This window comes from Acartia tonsa, chromosome 11 (assembly GCF_053477335.1).
Source record: "Acartia tonsa isolate MP-2025a chromosome 11, ASM5347733v1, whole genome shotgun sequence".
NCBI lineage: Eukaryota > Metazoa > Arthropoda > Copepoda > Calanoida > Acartiidae > Acartia > Acartia tonsa.
This window is the reverse complement of record NC_137270.1, coordinates 35207275-35226791: the sequence shown is the minus strand read 5'-3', so window position 1 is coordinate 35226791 and position 19517 is coordinate 35207275. Positions and strand designations below refer to the sequence as shown.

General features: G+C 31.2%; 1 protein-coding gene across 4 annotated transcripts in view; it reads left to right on the top strand.

Annotated features, from left to right (window-relative positions):
* Window positions 1–741: 741 nt before the first annotated feature.
* Window positions 742–19517, top strand: part of LOC145331020 (voltage-dependent calcium channel type A subunit alpha-1-like) — a 172473-nt gene continuing 153697 nt past the window's right edge. For all 4 annotated transcript variants that reach the window (XM_080175614.1, XM_080175615.1, XM_080175613.1 and 1 more), the window contains exons 1-4: window positions 742–1256; window positions 14950–15034; window positions 15517–15590; window positions 16066–16124. In XM_080175614.1, coding sequence (XP_080031740.1) covers window positions 15546–15590; window positions 16066–16124 — 104 coding nt within the window. In that variant the 5' untranslated portion in view covers window positions 742–1256; window positions 14950–15034; window positions 15517–15545. The remainder of the gene's footprint in view (window positions 1257–14949; window positions 15035–15516; window positions 15591–16065; window positions 16125–19517) is intronic.

Here is a 19517-nt window from a genome sequence, read left to right as displayed (position 1 = left end):
ATCCCTATATTACTCCGACGGAATGTATCTATCCATCTATGAGTTACTCCGATGGAATATCTGAGAGAAGCCACGTATATACTAAGAATGGTTTTCATACAAAACAGCGAGTCAACTCTACGAGTATTCATATTAACGTCGGTGATCAGTTCTATTGTTAAACATTCTGTTGAATTAAAAACGTTGATTGATTCAAGTTTGAAAAAGATATTTATGTTTCAGTGAATATAATTTTAAAGACTCTTATACTTATTTGTATTTTTTTTAATGAAAAAAACACCCCTTGATATTAAGAAAGAAAACATAGAGTAGAGAGAGAGAGAGAGAGAGAGAGAGAGAGAGAGAGAGAGAGAGAGAGAGAGAGAGAGAGAGAGAGAGAGTGATAGATAGCGAGAGAGAGAAAGGAAAAGTACAAGAAAAAGACGAGAGAGAGAGAGAGAGAGAGAGAGAGAGAGAAAGAAAAAGGAGAAAAAGAAAGAATGAGAGAGATATTACGAGAGTATAATATTATGCTGGGAGAGATCGGCAAATAACATATTAAACGGTACGAACAGGCAAGGAGAATCCATAGGGAAAGTGGTTTTTGGAGGGATACAAAATAGGCCTTTATATTGGAAAAAGGGAGATTTTTATAATAGAGAAGGGGGGGGGGGAGATGGCTACGAGATGAACATCTCTTGTAGTTTGAGAGTATATACACTAGTCTATCCTTCTATCTATCTATCAGAACTTCTTACCACTCTAGTGAGAGCTGGAGCCTCGAAACCATCGGACTTAAACAAGATATACTCACTGTTAATATTAATAATATTTTTATTTGGTTCTCCTGGCTATTTAGACTCTAGAAAATGACAATAATGATTTGAAATAAATGTGCAGTGTGGTTGGATTTATTAAAAGTGACCAGAAAATCCGCGAAAATGATTTAACAACAGCTACAAGCGTTAACTTCACCGCGCTTTTTAAATATATCGCGATTTACGAGTCTTACGCTTAAATATAATATGCTTTTGAAGAAAGCATTGTTTTTAAGGCATTCTGAGCAGTAACGATTTGTAGTGATTAAATTTATTACAGCGGGATATTATTTTGTTAGCTGGACCATGTGACTTATACTTTAAAATTACTCTGCTATTTAGAGGGGGGAAGGGAGTTATCCTTCCCTTTATCTCCTTTGCTAAAAGGGAGGTAGAGAGAGAGAGAGAGAGAGGTTAGGAGAGGAGAGAGAGAGAGATCTACCTTTTATTTACAAACAGGTGAGCCCTATATACATTTATACATTATTTATTATCAGCAATTCTTTTCTATAATAAAAATAATCTTCTTTCGTATGTATCGAACGAAAATTTTGTCTTATTGATCGATTGCAAACCCTCAATAAGGATTTCCTCATAAATTAGGTACAATTCAAAAGCGTAGCTACTGTGTAGCTATTATCAGAAAGTCTGTATATCTATTCCAAGCAATATTTTTTTGTTATTTAAAACACTTATTTTGACGATTCCTAAAACAAATTGGTTTAAGATATGATTCAAAGCACCTCCATTATAAAGATTCTAAGTTTTGGTAATTTTGCAACAGATTTATCTAGATTTTTAAATAAAATTTATACCTACAAATGTTCGTTTGAATTTTTGAGCTGGGTAAGAATGGATGTTGCCATCCTTGTTTATTTATATTTATTTAGTAAGGAAAAGTAAATAATTGCAAGGGTAAGGTTGTAAGGTTAACTAAAGTTTGTCTTATCACTTCTGCATAGTGTTTCAATCTCCAGAGAGAGGGAGGAAACTTTGAACTGTTTATTATGCTAGTCCCCAAAGTTTTACAATAAACTAATATAATTCGTTTGCTTAACAACTTTGAGGACCTTTATTAAATTGTGATAATTTAGTTCATTAACTTGAGTGTCGAAACGTTTCAACCACTAATTGTATCTACATCAGGGGGTAATATTGTGTAGCCCCATTTTGGATGTACATTACTTTACGGCCATTGTAGTATCCCTTTAGATCCTTTTTCCGTTTAGCTATAGCATAAATTGCAAATATTATAACAGGAGGTGTTTAAAATTATGAGATGAAAAAAAGGGAATTGTATAGTTTGTGCTATTTGCGGTTGTGATGATTTAATAATGTGATACCTATGCGGAAATGAAGCCACACCAAGTTTGTAATGTTAACTAAACTGTTGGTAAAACAAACTGTTTGCTTAAGATAAAAGTTAGATGGTATTTTATTGGTGCAACCCATGTTTTTTTTTAAAGTTTCATGATATGGTTTATAGAATTTTAATTTCGTTTTTTAAAGGGTATAAGAATGAGAAAGAATAACCTAAAAACGAAGCTATGAAAGTAACAAATCACTACACTAAATGAATACTATATAACTATTTTGGCTTAGATAATTCAAATAAAGGACAATCTTCAAAAAGTCTAGTTTCATGATATGGTTTATAGAATTTTAATTTAAAGGGTATAAGAATGAGAAAGAATAACCTAATAACGAAGCTATGAAAGTAACAAATCACTACACTAACTATAACTAAGTACTATTATAACCATTAGAATGGAATACTAGAGAGAGAATGGGTTAAATAACTGTATCTCCCCATCGCAACCGCCTTGTGCTACCTTACTATTGGGTCATTGAAAATCTACCAATGATGTCGCTTATTTTAACACAGCTACGTAGCAGAAAATAATCTAGAAGCAGACGAAAGAGGTCTTTGAAAAAGGAAGGGAGGTAGTTGTCTTTATATACATCGATACTATAGATCTGTTTTATAACCAATGGGCTGCATATAGCTTTGATAATTCAAATTAAGGACAATTTTTAAAAATCTAAATATTGATTGGGTCTATTAATGCATTAAATTTACTGGTTTTGTTATAGACGTTTTTGTTTAGTTTCACTGAAAGTATTATTTTTTGTTCAAAAAAAACCAAACAATTCTTTTAATTCATAATATGGTTTTTAAAGTAAAAGAATAGAGGTGTGGTTCTCACCGATGGAACCAGGTTGTTGTCTTGGTTATGGTTCTGTCTTTGGGTTTTAAACGATATCCTAAAGTCAAAGTGTATAAAAATATGTTATTTCTATTAATTTACGATTTTAAATTATATTAAAGATATTTTTGTTTTACATAACTATCTAAATTATTCCATATTTGCGAGCATTCTAATTACTATTCAAGACACTTTCCTATTTGCATATATAACAATAATGTAGGAGTACTAACTATGATTGTAATTAACAAGATAAAGATAGATTATGCAATATGCATTAAACAACAATAATTTTCATATATTTTATTACCTAAATAGTAGCCTCGCTCCCTAGCCTCAATTTTTTTAAGGGGGATGGGTTGAAAGAGGGTCATATTTTCACACCTCTTGGGACTAAAGCACTATTTTTGATTAGAAATCTTTATAATAAAGTAACAGGATGTCTGTTTACCTTTACAGTGTAGCTTCTCATAGGTCCTGGGTAGGTTTATAGCTATTTTGGTGGAGGGTAACACTAGCAAATTTTTTTTAAATTTTATTTTTAAATCCAAAAAAATTGGGTTATTAAATTCAACTACCCCTCCTCAAGTGCTATTTAAGGCCTCTAGGGGGCGTAGCCGCTAGTAATTCATGATATTTGGTATTATCATATGTAATAAATAATAATATTAATAATAATGAGTGGGAAGAAACTTATTAATGTCTAGTATTATATATTTGGAAATATAGAGCTACTCTGTAATTTAAGACTTTTTCTGATTGGATTTATGATTACTTAGATCTTACACCAGATTATAGTGTACTCTAATAAAATAAAACTTTTAGCTGGCTATAAAACGATCCCACCCATAAATCATCTTTACCCTATCCCCTCCCCTTCTACTGGATGAACGAATTGCCCATTAAGTGTTGTCCATGTTAACAATCTAAATTGACAAAAGATTTTCTCCTGTCATAATATTCACATATAGTCTATATTTATTTCCTTCTGAATCTGTAGGTTAGTTTTATTGAAATTGTATTTTATAGTTTTGATTTAGATTTTATACGAATTTCAAAGAATAAGTAAAACTAGTAGAGTTAAGCTTAGAATTTAAATAAATTTTAGATAAGTATATACTTAAGATTTCAAGAATTATTTTATCGCATCTTCTAAATGATAATAGATTGTACAGTTCATTAATATATTTTATTTTGTATGTTAACATCCTTGTTTGTTATTACGTTTTTTGAGTAAATATGCAATATTTTTATATTTGTATTTGTATCTCTTATTCTTAACATTAGCATTATGTTCTTTTATTATTTTGGATTTAAATATGCAATCACGCTATTATTTTAACTTTGTGAATTTTGTTAGCGAAACTTAACTTTAAGTATATTCGCAGAGATTTAAAGGGATAAAACAATGGCCGATATATTGATGTACATCCTTATGATGATTTACAAAATTACCCCTTCTGTAGATTACAATTAATGGTTGAAACGTTTGAGGTAATAAGTATTCTATCTTTATTACTTTAGTAATAGGTAATATTTTTGTATTACTATAGTAATTGTTGTATAGTATGTCATTTATCTATCTATCCCACAAACAATCTATCTATTTAATGGTATGCACAGAGATTTGACACCCCCAAGTCTTGGGTGTTTAAGGGGTGTAATTTATATAAAAGAGGGGTGTAAATTAATCGTCAGGGGGTTGTGTACACCCCCTACATATAAAACATTGTTAAAAATCAAAAAAAACATTATTTGACTGATAGATCAACTCGTGAAGAGCATATTTTTTTTCAAACTCCTCTTAAATTTAAGGTTTGTGTTACTTTTTTACTTGACACACTCCTTGACTGTTTTAGGGCGGTGTATCCATCCCCCTTCTGCACGCTTCTATGTGTATAATTGTATCTGCCTATTGCTCCGACACAGAAAGTATAAAGTTGGCAAAACATGGCAATAAGTGAGGATGTATTGCCAAATTTGGATTTGTTGGCTGTTACGTATTTCCCGTGAATCATATACATGTATACATAAATATATTAGAGGGAGGGGACATTGGGCTGTTTATTACACTAGTCCCCAAAGTTTTAAAATAATGTTTTCTGATTCGTTGACCTAACAACTTGGGGACATCTACTGATATTGACTGATTGATTAATTACGCTGGGTGTCCAAACATTTCAACTACTAATTGTAATCTACAGAAGGGGAAATGTTGTTTATCATCATTGGGGAAGGACATCAATTTATCGGCAATTGTCGTATCCCTTTAGGACCCTGATATATATGTGTACATATGATATATGTATAACTAACAACATTATAACACGAAATATTATAACAGGTAGTATTATAAATATAATGTTATTGTAGAAATATTTGTTGCTATTTATTGTTTTATCCTGAGAGAAAGTGGGGGCCGGGGGATGGGGGGGGGGGTATAATTATACTTAAATCTAAAAGCAGACCAATATAAAATCACAACCTAAGAGTTTTAACTGGAAAAGGTATCTCCCTATAAATTTGACCTTTGTTTGGATTTTAAATTTATTTGTGATGGTTAACTCTCTCTCTCTCCAACAAATAACCAAAACACTCAACTACTTTTTCATACAGGATTTTAATAGCAAATCTGTATTCCAAAAATCAGATGAATTCGATTATTATAACATACAGGAATTTGTTGTCAAAGAAGTAAAAATGTTTTAAACTAACTTTTTGGTAACGTTTATTGAGTTGCTTCTTAAATCGTTCTTAGTTACTATAGGAAATTAATAGGACAATTCTAATCTGTTTAAATTAACGAAACGAGCTAACTGTCCAGGACGGATCGAACCTAATTATAGAAAAGCTTCGCTTGTAAAAATATATTTTTACAATCACACATACACTTTTTACACACAAGCCTATTTATTACGCAGAACCAAAAAAAATATTTAAAATATCATTTTGTTTTATTTTTTACGTTTTTAGTAACTTAGCTTAAAAATGTGCTATAATATATGAACACTTATTATATTATTAGACACTCTATCATGATAAACATCACTGCCATCTCTTAACAATATGTGTATGTTAGTTTCTCCAATGAATTATTCCTTAACTTTCCTTCATTTTTGTAGCTGATATTTTTTGTAGAATATATTTAATTAAATTTGACTATTTTTTGGCAAAAATTTTAGAAGCATTCACGAAAGGATGTAAAATATATGATAGGAGAAAGTTTTAGTCAATTTAGATTGTTATTTTCCTTGTCATTTATTGGTCGGGCCGTTCATCCAATAGAAGAGGAGGGGATTAGTAAATAACCCTCTGCCCTATAACACAGGACCTATACTAAGATATCCTGAAAATTTACCCATATATGCGTTTACGAGATATTACTGGACATGCATTCAGTTACTTTAGTTTAGAATATATATATTTCCATGTTTCTATACTAGGGATGGTACAATAGACGTTAAAATGATGTATAACCCCAATTATGGATAACAAAGTAACCCGTCTTGTCGTTGATTAACAGTAATTGTTGAAATGCTGGACACTGCTAACCTATACCAACCAATCAAAATACCCAAAGTTTTAAAGCCATCGATTGATTGTTTTGTTACCAGTTTAATTTACAGTCCAATGTCTCCTCCCTCCATAGTATAGTATAAATAAAGTCTTGTTGCACTAATAAAGAGAATACTTGGCAATCCATGGAATATATATTCTGTAGATTATATTATTACAATAGACGATAACTTCTTTTATGCAATAATTTTCCGTGTATATCAATGTATATATAAGGACAAGTACGACTTTATCCATGAAACCCTTCTAAATTGGATGATTTATAACACTATAAATAAGAGAAAAGTGTCTTATCTAGAGTAGTAACAAAGATTCTTATTATCCTAATAGAGGGGGTGTGAAGTTTAAAGTCATCCATCCAGCCCCCCCCCCTTTAAAATTAAGGATTTTGTTAAAAATATTTTCACACGAGTCTTTAATTTCATTAGACTATTTGAATTTAAATTAAACTAGGGTCTGTATATCTGTATTACCATAGACGTGCAAGGGTTGGGGTAAAAGGGTGTTTACCCCACTCAAACTTTGAAACCCCTCATTTAACCCCCCCCCCCAAAAAAAAATAATGACAAGAAAAGAAAAAACTTGAATGTCCTTGTGTAAACTGTTAAATAAATCCCTCAACAATTTTTGAATTCAATCCTCCATGCTCTATGCTTTATTAAGCTAAGTTATATTGTAAATGTTGCAGCCATCGTCATCTCCCCTTCCTTAATTTCTAAAGTTTAAATTTGGGTATTGTTTCATGAAGAAAGTTTTAGATTGAATTCACTCAGTTTTTATAAATACTATTACATTATGACGTGAATTAAAACCAATAACAAAAAATAAAAGGAATAGCACACCTTGACAAATAAAAAAAGTTTTTCATAAATAGAGAAGCATTTACATGTCTATAACATAAGGGGATAGATGAGAGGAGAAACGGGGAGAGAAAAAATACGAAAATGAAAGAAAGAGAGAGATAGAGGATCAAACAGACAGGTTCATTTCTGACAGACATACAGACAAACAAACAGTCTTGATCACTAAACAGAGTAGCTTTGCTTCTAGCCCAAAGCCCTGGTCTTAGTCCTCCCTCCAACCCCTTTACCCTATTACCTACCCTGCTTTTGTATGAACGGGCCGATCAATAAATGACAAGGGAAATAGCAAGCTAAATTTTCCCTCTGCTATAATATCCACGTATATTCTACATCCATTTTCATAAAGTAGTGTGATATTTTGATAACTTCAACCATTATTTTGAGCCTTAGCATAGGAATCTTGAATAATACACCAAGGGTCTATTCATTAATTATAATAATGTAATGTTATACCACGAATGGGATCAGATATCCATCAATTTTATTGAATTTAAGTCATTTTTTTCCCTATAAAATTGAGTTATTAGAATTTGTCTTGGATCTAAAATGATAAGATAATGGCCGATAAATTGATGTACATTCCCTATGATGATACACAAAATTACCACTTCTGTAGGTTACAATTACTGGTTAAAACGTTTAGACAATGAAAGTTGTTAAGCCAACGAATAAGAAAACATTATTTTAAAACTTTGGGGACTAGTTTAATAAACAGCCCGATGTCCCCTTCCCTTCCCGAAATTTGTGCTTTCATTATTTTTTCTCTCCTTACCTTTTACATGAAGATTTGATGCAAACACAAACTTAAATTATTAGATATTAATTAAAATCGCAGAAAAACGGTCACTTTCCCCTATTTCATTATTACTTGACCTAATAACAAAATTTACATTACTTTATAATACAAACTAGCGGCTTCGCTACTATCCTCTAAGAGGTAATAAAAAAAAATAAGTACCTCTGGAGATGCCACCACTAATTTCAAATAATTATAAAAAAAATTGGGGAGGAGGAAATTTTTTTTATTTTTGGGGGGTTTGGGGGTGTCCCATCCCCCAAGAAAATAACCTAAAACCAACAAAGGACCAGTAGGTATATTCCCCGAAGAGTAGAATCCGATCGTAAATTAAACATTGGGTAAGAAAACGATTTAGTTTAAGACTGAAATGTTTTAAAAATTAGACTTAAACCACTCTGAGACCTAAGAGAAGCTTCTCAGAATAGAGAACTTAATCGGTTCAGACAAACATAAAAACCTTGCTACCTTTTATACATAGTTTAACGTATTTAGATATTAACAACAAATCTATAGTATACAAGTATATACATAGATAGTATATAGTATATGTATATACAGACAACTACCTCCCTTCATTTTTCAAAGACCTCTTTCGTCTGCTCCTAAATTATTTTCTGCTACGTGGCTACATAAGCGAAACCATTGGTTAATTTTCAATGACCCAATAGAAAGGTTTCACAAGACGGTTGCGATGGGGAGATACAGTTATTTAACTCTTTAACTCCCTCCAGTGTTTTACTTTAATATATTAACTGAAAAAGACTTGCACGATCTTAGGCTTAAGACGTACAGACAGTCGGGCCGACATCGAATTACTTTGTGTTATAGATATTAGAGTAAAACACTAGAGGAAGAAAGGGTTAAATAACTGTATCTCCCCATCGCAACCGTCTTGTGCAATCTTTCTATTGGGTCAATGAAAATCAACCAATGGTATCGCTTATATTAACACAGCCAAGTAGCAGAAAATAATTTAGAAGCAGACGGAAGAGGTCTTTGAAAAATGAAGGGAGGTAGTTGTCTGTATATACATCTATACTATAGATCTGTTTTTATAGATTTTAAGATCATGTATTTATGTTCTCACAAATCAACAAACTAATTGCAGATGTGCTTTCCTATATTTGTTTTGTATGTATATAGTATGTACACCCTCCCCCACCATTTCCTGGAGCGTGTTTAACAATTGAACAAAGTTTACCAAATAAGTTTTAGACACAGAGAGTAGATAGATACATAGATACATATATGTAGATGTATTGTACATGTACATAGTGTTTTATAAAATAAAGATAATAAAAAGTATTGTAATATTCTTTGATTAACCATTAAGATCTTTCTAACCATTTAACAGTTTATCATTTAATAAAGCTTCATAAAAATTTAAGTCTTAGTGCTTTATTTGGTTTATTGGCACCTTTCTCCTCATTGAAAACAAAGCTTCTATATAGTACGGCGCAGCCACTAGAGTTTTATGTAAATTGTATTATAGATAACAAAGGTAACAAAAGAACTGACTTATCCTAATTATAGAGTAGCTGCGCTACTAAAAACGGACATATTGTCAAATGAACTCAATTTGAATTGTGTAATTTTCTTAAGTTAACATTAAGAATAATTAGACAATTAATCTTTGTTTGCACGTCCTTTGATTTGAAGTTTTAATTTTTACCCTCATGGTGATAATTGGCGCTATTTATTGAAATAGGTATTTGCCTCCATATAAAAAGACAGCAATAGTAACATCTATGTAGTCTTTACTTCATTGCTGTTTACAAGGACGTCTAAGCAATTTTTAGGGGGGTGGGGGGATTAAAAACTATGAAACTATGTAAAGAGGGCAATTCACCTTTTCAACCCCCCCCCCTGGACGTCTTTTTGAACAACTTCGAGTGTTTTTTTTAATGGACAACCTGTACATAAATAGATGGATAGTAAGAACAAAGTTTACCAAGTTTAGGACAAACAAACTTTTTATAGCAAAAAAAAATATATTCTTAGAATTTTATAATTTAAAGATACAATTGTTGTGATACCAAAAGTTTTATAATCATGCTCTCTCATTCGCTGGCTTAAAACTTTAGGTACTTGTATTGACGCTTGATTGGTTGGTTTAAGCAAGCGCTGTTCGTACTTTTCAACCAATAATTGTAATCCACAGAAGATGTTATTTCCTTCATCGTATTTAGGGATGCAATGCACATAAAGTTTTCAAAAATATAAAGAGGGGAAGAAGGTTAGTTTTGAGTGTAATACAAATTCTTTACTTGGAATAATCTAAGAATTATTAAAATCACGAAAAATTCCGGGCCATACGCCAAAGGCAATCTATCTTAAAGTTTAGCCTACATTTGGAGGGGGGAGATTGTTTACGAATAATATTTAATATTGTCAGCTTTGACATTAGCAAAGCCTTTGATGTAAAATAAAGATATCATATCATACAAAGATGTTGGTCATTCAGAAACGAAGCTACTCTAATACTTGTAAGAAAGAACAATTTTTGTCCTTTTATTCTATTATTTAAAGTAGTAAGGTTTTTGTCTGAAGCTTAAGATTTAATTAACTATTGAACAGATTAAGATCCTTGTTTTTAGGATAATTATTTTATTCTATATTGAAGCCTTGGGATGGTTTCAGGCTATTTTATACTCTTACCTACTCCTTCGAAAACAGCCCTAGATGCTAGGGACGCAGCCAATAGAACAAAACAACATGATCGTATGACCAGAAATTTCTATTTTTTAGAGTTGATACAATATTAAAGATGACTGAAAAAAGTATTTAAAGTGAAATGAACAATAGATACATTCTATAAATAAAACATTACTTAAATAGATGTATAAATATATTTTTCTGTTCTTTTAAACCAAAATATGCTTATTTGAAAATTACCCTCCCACACCATGGATGCCTTCATTGTAAAATACTAGCGGCTGTACCCATAGCATCTAGGGGCTTTGTATTCACAGGGGTAGGAATTGGGAATAAAATGGCTTCAAACCATCCCAACACACAATTCTGCTTAGGAACTACGTGAAGCTTCACTACAAAGGAGAATTCATTAAGCCAAAAGTTTTTGAAATCTTAAGCTTTAGACAAAAAAATCTTTCTTTTTATTTTTATAAAACTAGCGGCTACGCCTCTAGCATATAGGGACTATGAAGGTCATAGAGGGGCTAGAAAAATAGCCCAAACATCCCAAGCCTTAAATTTAAAAATAAAAATTGCTTAAAACCATAAGGATCTATTTGAAGCTTACCTAAAATAGAGAACCCTATTGGTTCAGTATTTTTTTAGATCACTAGCTTCAGACAAAAAACCTTACTACTTTATATATTAGGATATTGAATGGAAATGTTGGGTACAGTCCCTTTCGTGGCAACGCTCCTTAAGGGGCTATTCTTTGTTTTTTTTCACAGTAGCTTTTCTCCTATTTCTAGCCCCTGCGGGGCCAATTGCCTAACCCTGTGGGGCAATCACCTAACCCAATATAAACTAACCTAACCTAAGATAACCTATCAAACGTCATTTTAAAAATACGACGAATAGCCCCTAAAGAGGCGTTGCCACGAAAGGGACTATTCCAGAAATGTTGGTTTTAAAAAAGTGATAATTATGTTTTAAACCATGTTATTATATGGGCTAGAAAAAGTCCCATATTTGAAAATAAAATGCGCAAATTTCATCCTTGTTGAAATCTATAATTAAATGCATTGGAAACTTTGGTGAGGTTCAAATCTCAGACATTTTTCTATATTCAACAAAATTGTGTAATTTTTCATATAAAATAGTTTATACCTAGGAAAAAATTATTTTAAAAAAGGAAAAAAGATATTATACTGGAAAATTAGATATAAATAGCACAGCAACAATAAACGTTTAAGAAAAGAGAATAATAAACTTTAATACAGTTTAATAAATATTTAGTAGAATGAAGAAAATATGCTTTAAATAATTTTAAATTACAGATATACTATAAGCGTATTTGTGTACTAATTTAATATTTGATAGGGTATTGTTTTAGAAAGCATAAAGAGCAATGCACTTTGTAAATCAGGATCTCTTATCCTTTTACCTACCTAGATAGATGCACATACAAATCCAATTACAGGGTAGCTGCAAAATAAAAAGTAAAATATGTAAAACTTTAAATGCTTAATAATAGTTGCATTTTAAAAACACTTCTTTGCTTGCATGAAAAATGAAAAAAAAAATCTAGATTTTAGGTTTTGATAGTTTCTTCTTTTAAATGTTTTCACATAAATAGGAACAGATCAACATCTAATTTGAGTCAAAGCTAGACCTATTAACAACATATGGGCTATTTGCCATTTAGGAACACTTTTATTAAGTGACAAACAGTCGACAAAATAAAAAAAAATGGCAGCATATTGCTTGAATTTTACAAGAGCGTATTAAATTTATAGTTATCCGTTTGATATTAAGCTATTTCAAAAACCACATTTCTGCCAACGAGGTCTATTCTTGATTTTTTAACAACCTGTAGAAATTTGAATTTTTCCTTGAAATATTGATGGATTGATTGATTATAAATATTTTACGCAAGGTTCTCTAAAAATAGATTATAGGGCAATGTACTCCGGAACTTAAAGATTTTTAAATAGTATTATTATATTTAACTGCAAATTATTGAAAACTTGATGGGCTGGAACAAACAAGCAGTGTCTACACTTTTCAACCATTAATTTAAATCAACAGAAAGGGTAATTTAAAATTTTATGTATCATAATTGATTGTCCATTGTCTTATTCTCTAATAAACATCATATAAAGAAAATCTAGAGTTTAAGCCATGAAATACGCTGTAACAGAAATGGAGGCAAAACAGTTTTTCTTTATTTCTAATAAACCTTCCTCTGACATTTATTTATTTTGTTGTATGGTGAATATAAGATTAATTTACCTATACTAGCCAGGGAGGAAGGGGACATTGGACTGTAAACTTATCTATACAATAAACTTTAAATCTAGTTTCTGCCATTGCATTGGAAGCTTGTTAGAGGAAGGTTTGGAAGTCAACACGAAATAATATTGATATAATAAGGGAAATGTTGTGTTTATCATAATTGGGGGAATATATCCTTAACTTTAACTGTCTTATCCCTGCACCCATGATATTAGCAGACTAAGAACAGGTTAACCAAATTATAATAGATACACTATATATATTATGTAAGGTGCAGAAGATAAGTAAATGGGGAAGAGTTTATATATATCTGTTATATAAAGTACAAATTTTTATCTTGGTTTAAGTTTTATAGGTATATTATAACTTATTATTTCGGGGGGGGGGGGGGTATTTTTATAGCCTATTTTCTCTCCTCTATTTTTCTTTCTCTTATTTCCAATCCACTTGGGGCTTTCCTAACATTGCCTAACCTAACCTAACTTTAAAAGAAGCGTAACATTATGCATATTTTTCCCCATATGTGGGGGGAAAAGGGTTTAAATCAATATATTTTTTACAAGACAAATTTATGCTTTAAACAAACATACGATTAAGAATATATGTCCGTGTACCAAATATGTATGTATTTATGTGATATGTATAATTTACTATAATCCTATTAGGTGGAGTATGATTATATATGTGTGTGTGTGTGTGTGTGTTGGTTTAGTTTATATAGGATCTGATTTATAGTAGCGAAGTTTTATCACAAGTCTAGATGTTGGTCTGTAAGTAGACACAAAAAATCTAATAGACGTTGAATGTTAAAGTAAAACACATTATGGTTTACAAAACTTAACCCATTTATTATGTGGTTTTATCAATAACTAATAAATAAATAATACATCCCCAAACCATTTAATAACCTATATGAAGCTACTCTGAAAAGCATTAATTGATCGGCTCCCACACTTACAGGTTCTTTTGCTTAAGCCCAAAAAACCTTACTACTTTACTCAACAAGCAGATTTGATTGTACAACATCTAGAACTCGGCCCAAAAAAGGCTAAACCATATCTAGATTTATTATAAAGGGCTATCCCCAAAAGCCCAACACACATTGTTAATGTTCAGCTACTTATTATACAGAAATCATAAATGATTTATCCCACTGTTCTGTTTTGTTAAGATAAGCATATAAAAAGAAAACAATAATAATAACATCAAAAAAAAAATAATTGAAAATAGAATATTAATATTATTACACAATATCAGAAAAACTGAATTGAAAGAACAAATTAAGTAAGACTGGTATTAGGCAAAAAATAAAGATTTTTAAAGTGCCAATAAAAAAGGACGTCATAATGGACTACTATTGGTAAATTAAAATGTATATTGTCCTGCCATTGGTAATTTATTCTGTGTATTGGTCTATCATTGATCATTGTATGAAATTTTTTTTAGGCACTATAAAAAGCTTCAAAAAAGCTTCAGATTTGTTATCAGTAAAAATGTTAGGTATAGTCCCTTTCGTGGCAACGCTCCTTAAGGGGCGATTCTTCGTTTTTTTCACAGTAGCTTTCTTTTATTTCTAGCCCCTGTGGGGGGCTCTAACCCTGCGGGGCCAATTGCCTAAGCCTGTGGGGCAATCACCTAAACCAATATAACCTAAAATAACCTATCTAAAGCCATTTTAAAAATACGACGAATCGCCTCTTAAGGGGCGTTTCCACGAAAGGGACTATTCCCAAAACTGTCCTATTGCAAAGGAGATTATTTTTTATATTTTTTTTCAGGCAATGTTGCAAATTTTGTGAGAGGAATCCACGGTAGACAAATTTTACAATTACAAACTGTGATGTTATCCATGTTTTTATATAGGTAAATATTTTTAAAAGCGAATCTTTTCTATAATTAGGGTAGGTCCTTTCAGCATGTATCGGTTGGCTCTTTTCGTTAATTTAGACATGTTAGAATTGTCCTATTGATTTCAAACTTAGCATGTTGATTCCTATAAAATTTAGGTACGATTAAGAAAGCGTAGCAACTCTATAATCGTTACCAGAAAGTCCGTACGTCAATTTTTGAATACTGATTCATATTACAACAATGTTATAAGCGAAGTATCGATTTAAAATCATTCTTTGATTTGTATGTTCTTTAATAAGTTTGTCTGTATTTCTGTCTATTTTTAATATGAAAAAAATAATAAAAGGTTAAATTTGAATTAGTATATAAAAAATATCTTTTTGTGTTGAACAAAAACTAATTAAAATACTCATAAAAAAATATTGAAACTGCGTAAATAAATTTTAAAAAATCTCCCAAAATATTTTTTAAACATCTACTATAAATATTTTTAGGATATAAACTATCAAAACCTCTATAAAACATGGATGGGGATGTTCAGCCAACGGCCAAAAAGAAAAACCTCCAGGTAAACATTTATTTTGGGTGTATTATAGAGTTACTATGCATGTAATATTATTTATAAATAGAAACTGATGAAAAAGTAACAAAGTTTAAAAATCTGAGTTTTAATTTCAAATCAGATGCACCTAGTTTTCATTATTTTTATCTACTTTTTGTGTAACTTTCTACCTTTCAATTTATCTATGTATTAATCTTTCTATCCATTTTTTTATCTATCTATATACCAATAATTTATCTCTCTCTTTCTCTCTCTCTATCCATCTATCTATCCATCTATTTACCTATCTATCTATCTATTTTCTTATTAATCTATCCATCTATTTTCTAGTTATCTATACTTTAATCTATCTAGATATCTATCTATCCATTCGTCTATCTATGCATCTGTCTATTTATCTATCTATCAATCTATATATCCAGAATCTATCCATACATCAATCTATTAATCATACTATCTATCAATCTATCTATCTACCTAGGTTGAACCTGGAGCGGGGCCATCTTCCCTTTTTATTCTTTCTGATACAAACTGCATTAGGTAAGTTCAGTATTTTATTACACATTTTCTATGGCGCTTCGCGCTATGCTTTCACAAAATTTGGATAAATAATTTTAAAATCTTAAATTTGCTAGTATACAGTATCATTGCCTTTTTATTTCTCAATAAAAATCATGTCTAGTTATTTATCGTTTCATATTATAAACAGATTTCCGTGAATTTTAAAGGAAAAATTATAAGATTACAACCAGTTTTATATTCGTAGTAAACTGGATATGGTACGATACGATACATGATTTTTAGCATGGATGAGAACTGGTTTTAATCCAGCTGATAATAATCAGTTTCGAAGAAGCCGTTCTGGAAAATATTTTCTTTTGCGATGCAATACTCCTGCCTGGTAGTAATTATGTTTTCATGATTACATCATTTAGTTTGGGAGAAAATTATGTGTAGACGGGGAAAACTAGGCCACGGTCATTAGAGCTTTTTCTTTTAACCCAACATAACTTGTAATATCTCAATTATATAATGAATCTATGTCTGTCTGTACTTTAAGGTTTTTCTATTCGCTGCACTTTTTTATTTCTCATTTGGTTTTTTTTCGCGTATTTTCAGTAAAGTTGTGAGGAAGATAGGGGAATAAATAATGCCATTTCTCACGGTCGTACGCCGTCATGCATCATGTTGGAAGGGCGACACAAATTTCAGATCTCAGTTTTTGCTATTTTATTTACTATTTTTCTCTATAAGATAAAAGCAATGCTTGCGAGATTCTTTAATTTGCTATAATATAAAGATACATTTTTCTCAAGTCGCGAAATCTGGGATCTGAAATTTCCTATATGACGCAAGAATGCGTACGACCGCGAGAATCGGCATTATTTGGTCTACTATCGTGAGGAACGGTTTAGTCAAATGTTCTTATAAAGTCAAATTGTTCCTAATTATGATCAAATTTATACTCAGCGCTTGGTCATAATTGAGAACATTTTGACTTTTAATTGAAATACACAAAAAATTACCCCCTTTAAAACACTTTGCAAACAAGTATTTAAAAATCATACAATAATATTTTATTGTTTTTTTTATGAACTTATTTTCCTAATAATCTTGAAACATACTATATGGATGAATATTATATAAGAATTGTAAAGAATATAAATGACTAGATAAGATTTGTGAATGTGTGTGTGTGGGTGTGTGTATGTGTGTGTGTGTATGTTATATTGTGATGAAAAATGTGTGACCCAGAAAATGACAAGATTGTAATGTTTTTACAATAATGTCAATATTGGTGGATTTTTTACAGCGAAGCTTTTATTAAATTGTCAGTAAACTTGTATCTATCTGTAATGCCTACGTCTTATGATATGTATTTTATTGTATTTTATCTTTTTCTTTCCCTTCATTTTTATTTTTTTTTATTCTCTAATCCTGATAATATTTTGCACTCTCTTATTCTTTTCTATTATCATCCAAATTTTTTTTATTAAATCTTGGTGCTTTCCCTCCAAGTGCCTTTACAGCACTGAAACAACAACTTATTTTTAAAAATTGATGGGGAGTGGGGTAGTTCTTTCCTAAGTATAAAACCTTTGGGAGAATCTAATCCAGAACACAGTAATAGTGTCTGACTGATTATGACGTAACAAAAAAAAATTAGCCAATGAGAGGCCGCTATTTACCAATGGTAAATTTATAGTGGCCTCTCATTGGCTAATTTTTTTTGTTACGTCATAATTATTCAGACACTATTACTGTGTTCCCCCCCCCCCCAATTTATAATTTGTAAGATAAGGAGAGAGGAACCCAGTAATAGTGCCGGACTGATTATGACGTAAAAAAATAGCCAATGAGAGGCCATTATTGACCAATGGTAAAATTTATAGTGAACTCTCATTGGCTAATTATTTTTTTTTACGTCATAATCAGTCCGACACTTTTACTGGGTTCAGGAGAGAGGGCTTTTTTGCTCTATATATACAATGAGAAAAATTGTCCCATTTTTTCCCAACTTACCCTTACATAGGATTTTTAAATATAAGTGAGGACACATTTTTTTGGTTGTTTTTGTATATATGATAAAAATGGCATGTGTCTACTACATATGGTTCCATTGAGGCATTATCTATAAATTCCAGCCAAGAAAGAAACATTGGATTGGAAATTGTTCTGGTACCCAAAATTTTATATACACGTTCTCTCAACCGTGTGCTAAAACTTTGGGTACTCTTATTAAATTGATTGGTTGGTTTAAAATGTCAGAGTCTAAATATTTCAACCAATGATTTTAATTTCTATGTCTTATTTCTCTATTATGTGGCCCACATGCGGTAGGAAGTTTGGGGGGGGGGGATGGCAGTATTAAAAAGAAAAATTATACTATATATAGGAGGAGACATGTAATTTGACCACTTGCGGATTGAAATAATATTAGTCACCTTTGAGGCTTAATACTTTAATTTATCCAAACTGTGGAAAAAAATGATCAACTGCATGTTATTTTGCTGCAATTATTTTGAGATCCTTTTGCTTGGTATAAATATGGGTGAATAATAATATAACACAATACACACAAGGATCTGAAGGGATAAGACAATGGCCTAAAAATTGGTGTAAATCCCCAATGACGATACACATAACTATCCCTTCTGTAGATTACAATTAGAGGTTGAAACGTTTGAACACTCAATTAAATAAATCAACCAATTAAAATTTTATATAAGTCCCCAAAGTTGATAAGCCAACGAATAAGAAAATGTTATTATAAAACTTTGAGGACTAGTGCAATAAACAGCTCAAGGTCCCCTCCCTCCCTGGGTATAAATATGGGTGAATAATAATAACTATTTCATACACAACAAATTTATATCACGAGGTGCGTGCAAATAATTTTCCGAGAGATAGAGAGAGGGGACAATGGGCTTTTTATTACACTAGCCCCGAAAGTTTTATAATAACGTTTTCTTATTCGTTGGCTTAACAACTTTTGGGACTTGGCTAAGCTGAGTGTTCAAACGTTTCAACCAATTATTTTAATCTACAGAAGGGGTAATTTTGTGTATCATAATTGGAAATGTACATAAATTTATCTGCCGTTGTCTTATCCCTTTAGATCCCTGTGAACATTTTCATATTTCCTGTCCCACAAAACCATTTGTTATGCAATTTACAGGTTCATTACTCCATCCGTACATTAACAATTTACTGATACGTTCACAGTACAATATTGCTTCGTTATTGCGAGGCCTTTTGAAAGGGTGGTGGTACCCTACCCTAAAATGGTTATAAACCTTCCAAAGACCTATGAGAAGCTACCCTGTATAGGAGGATTATGTAGATTCAGCAGTTCCTTCGGAAGAGACAGACAAACATCCTGTTACTTTATTATAAAGATAGACAATTAGGATCATAAGTAGCGCAGCTATA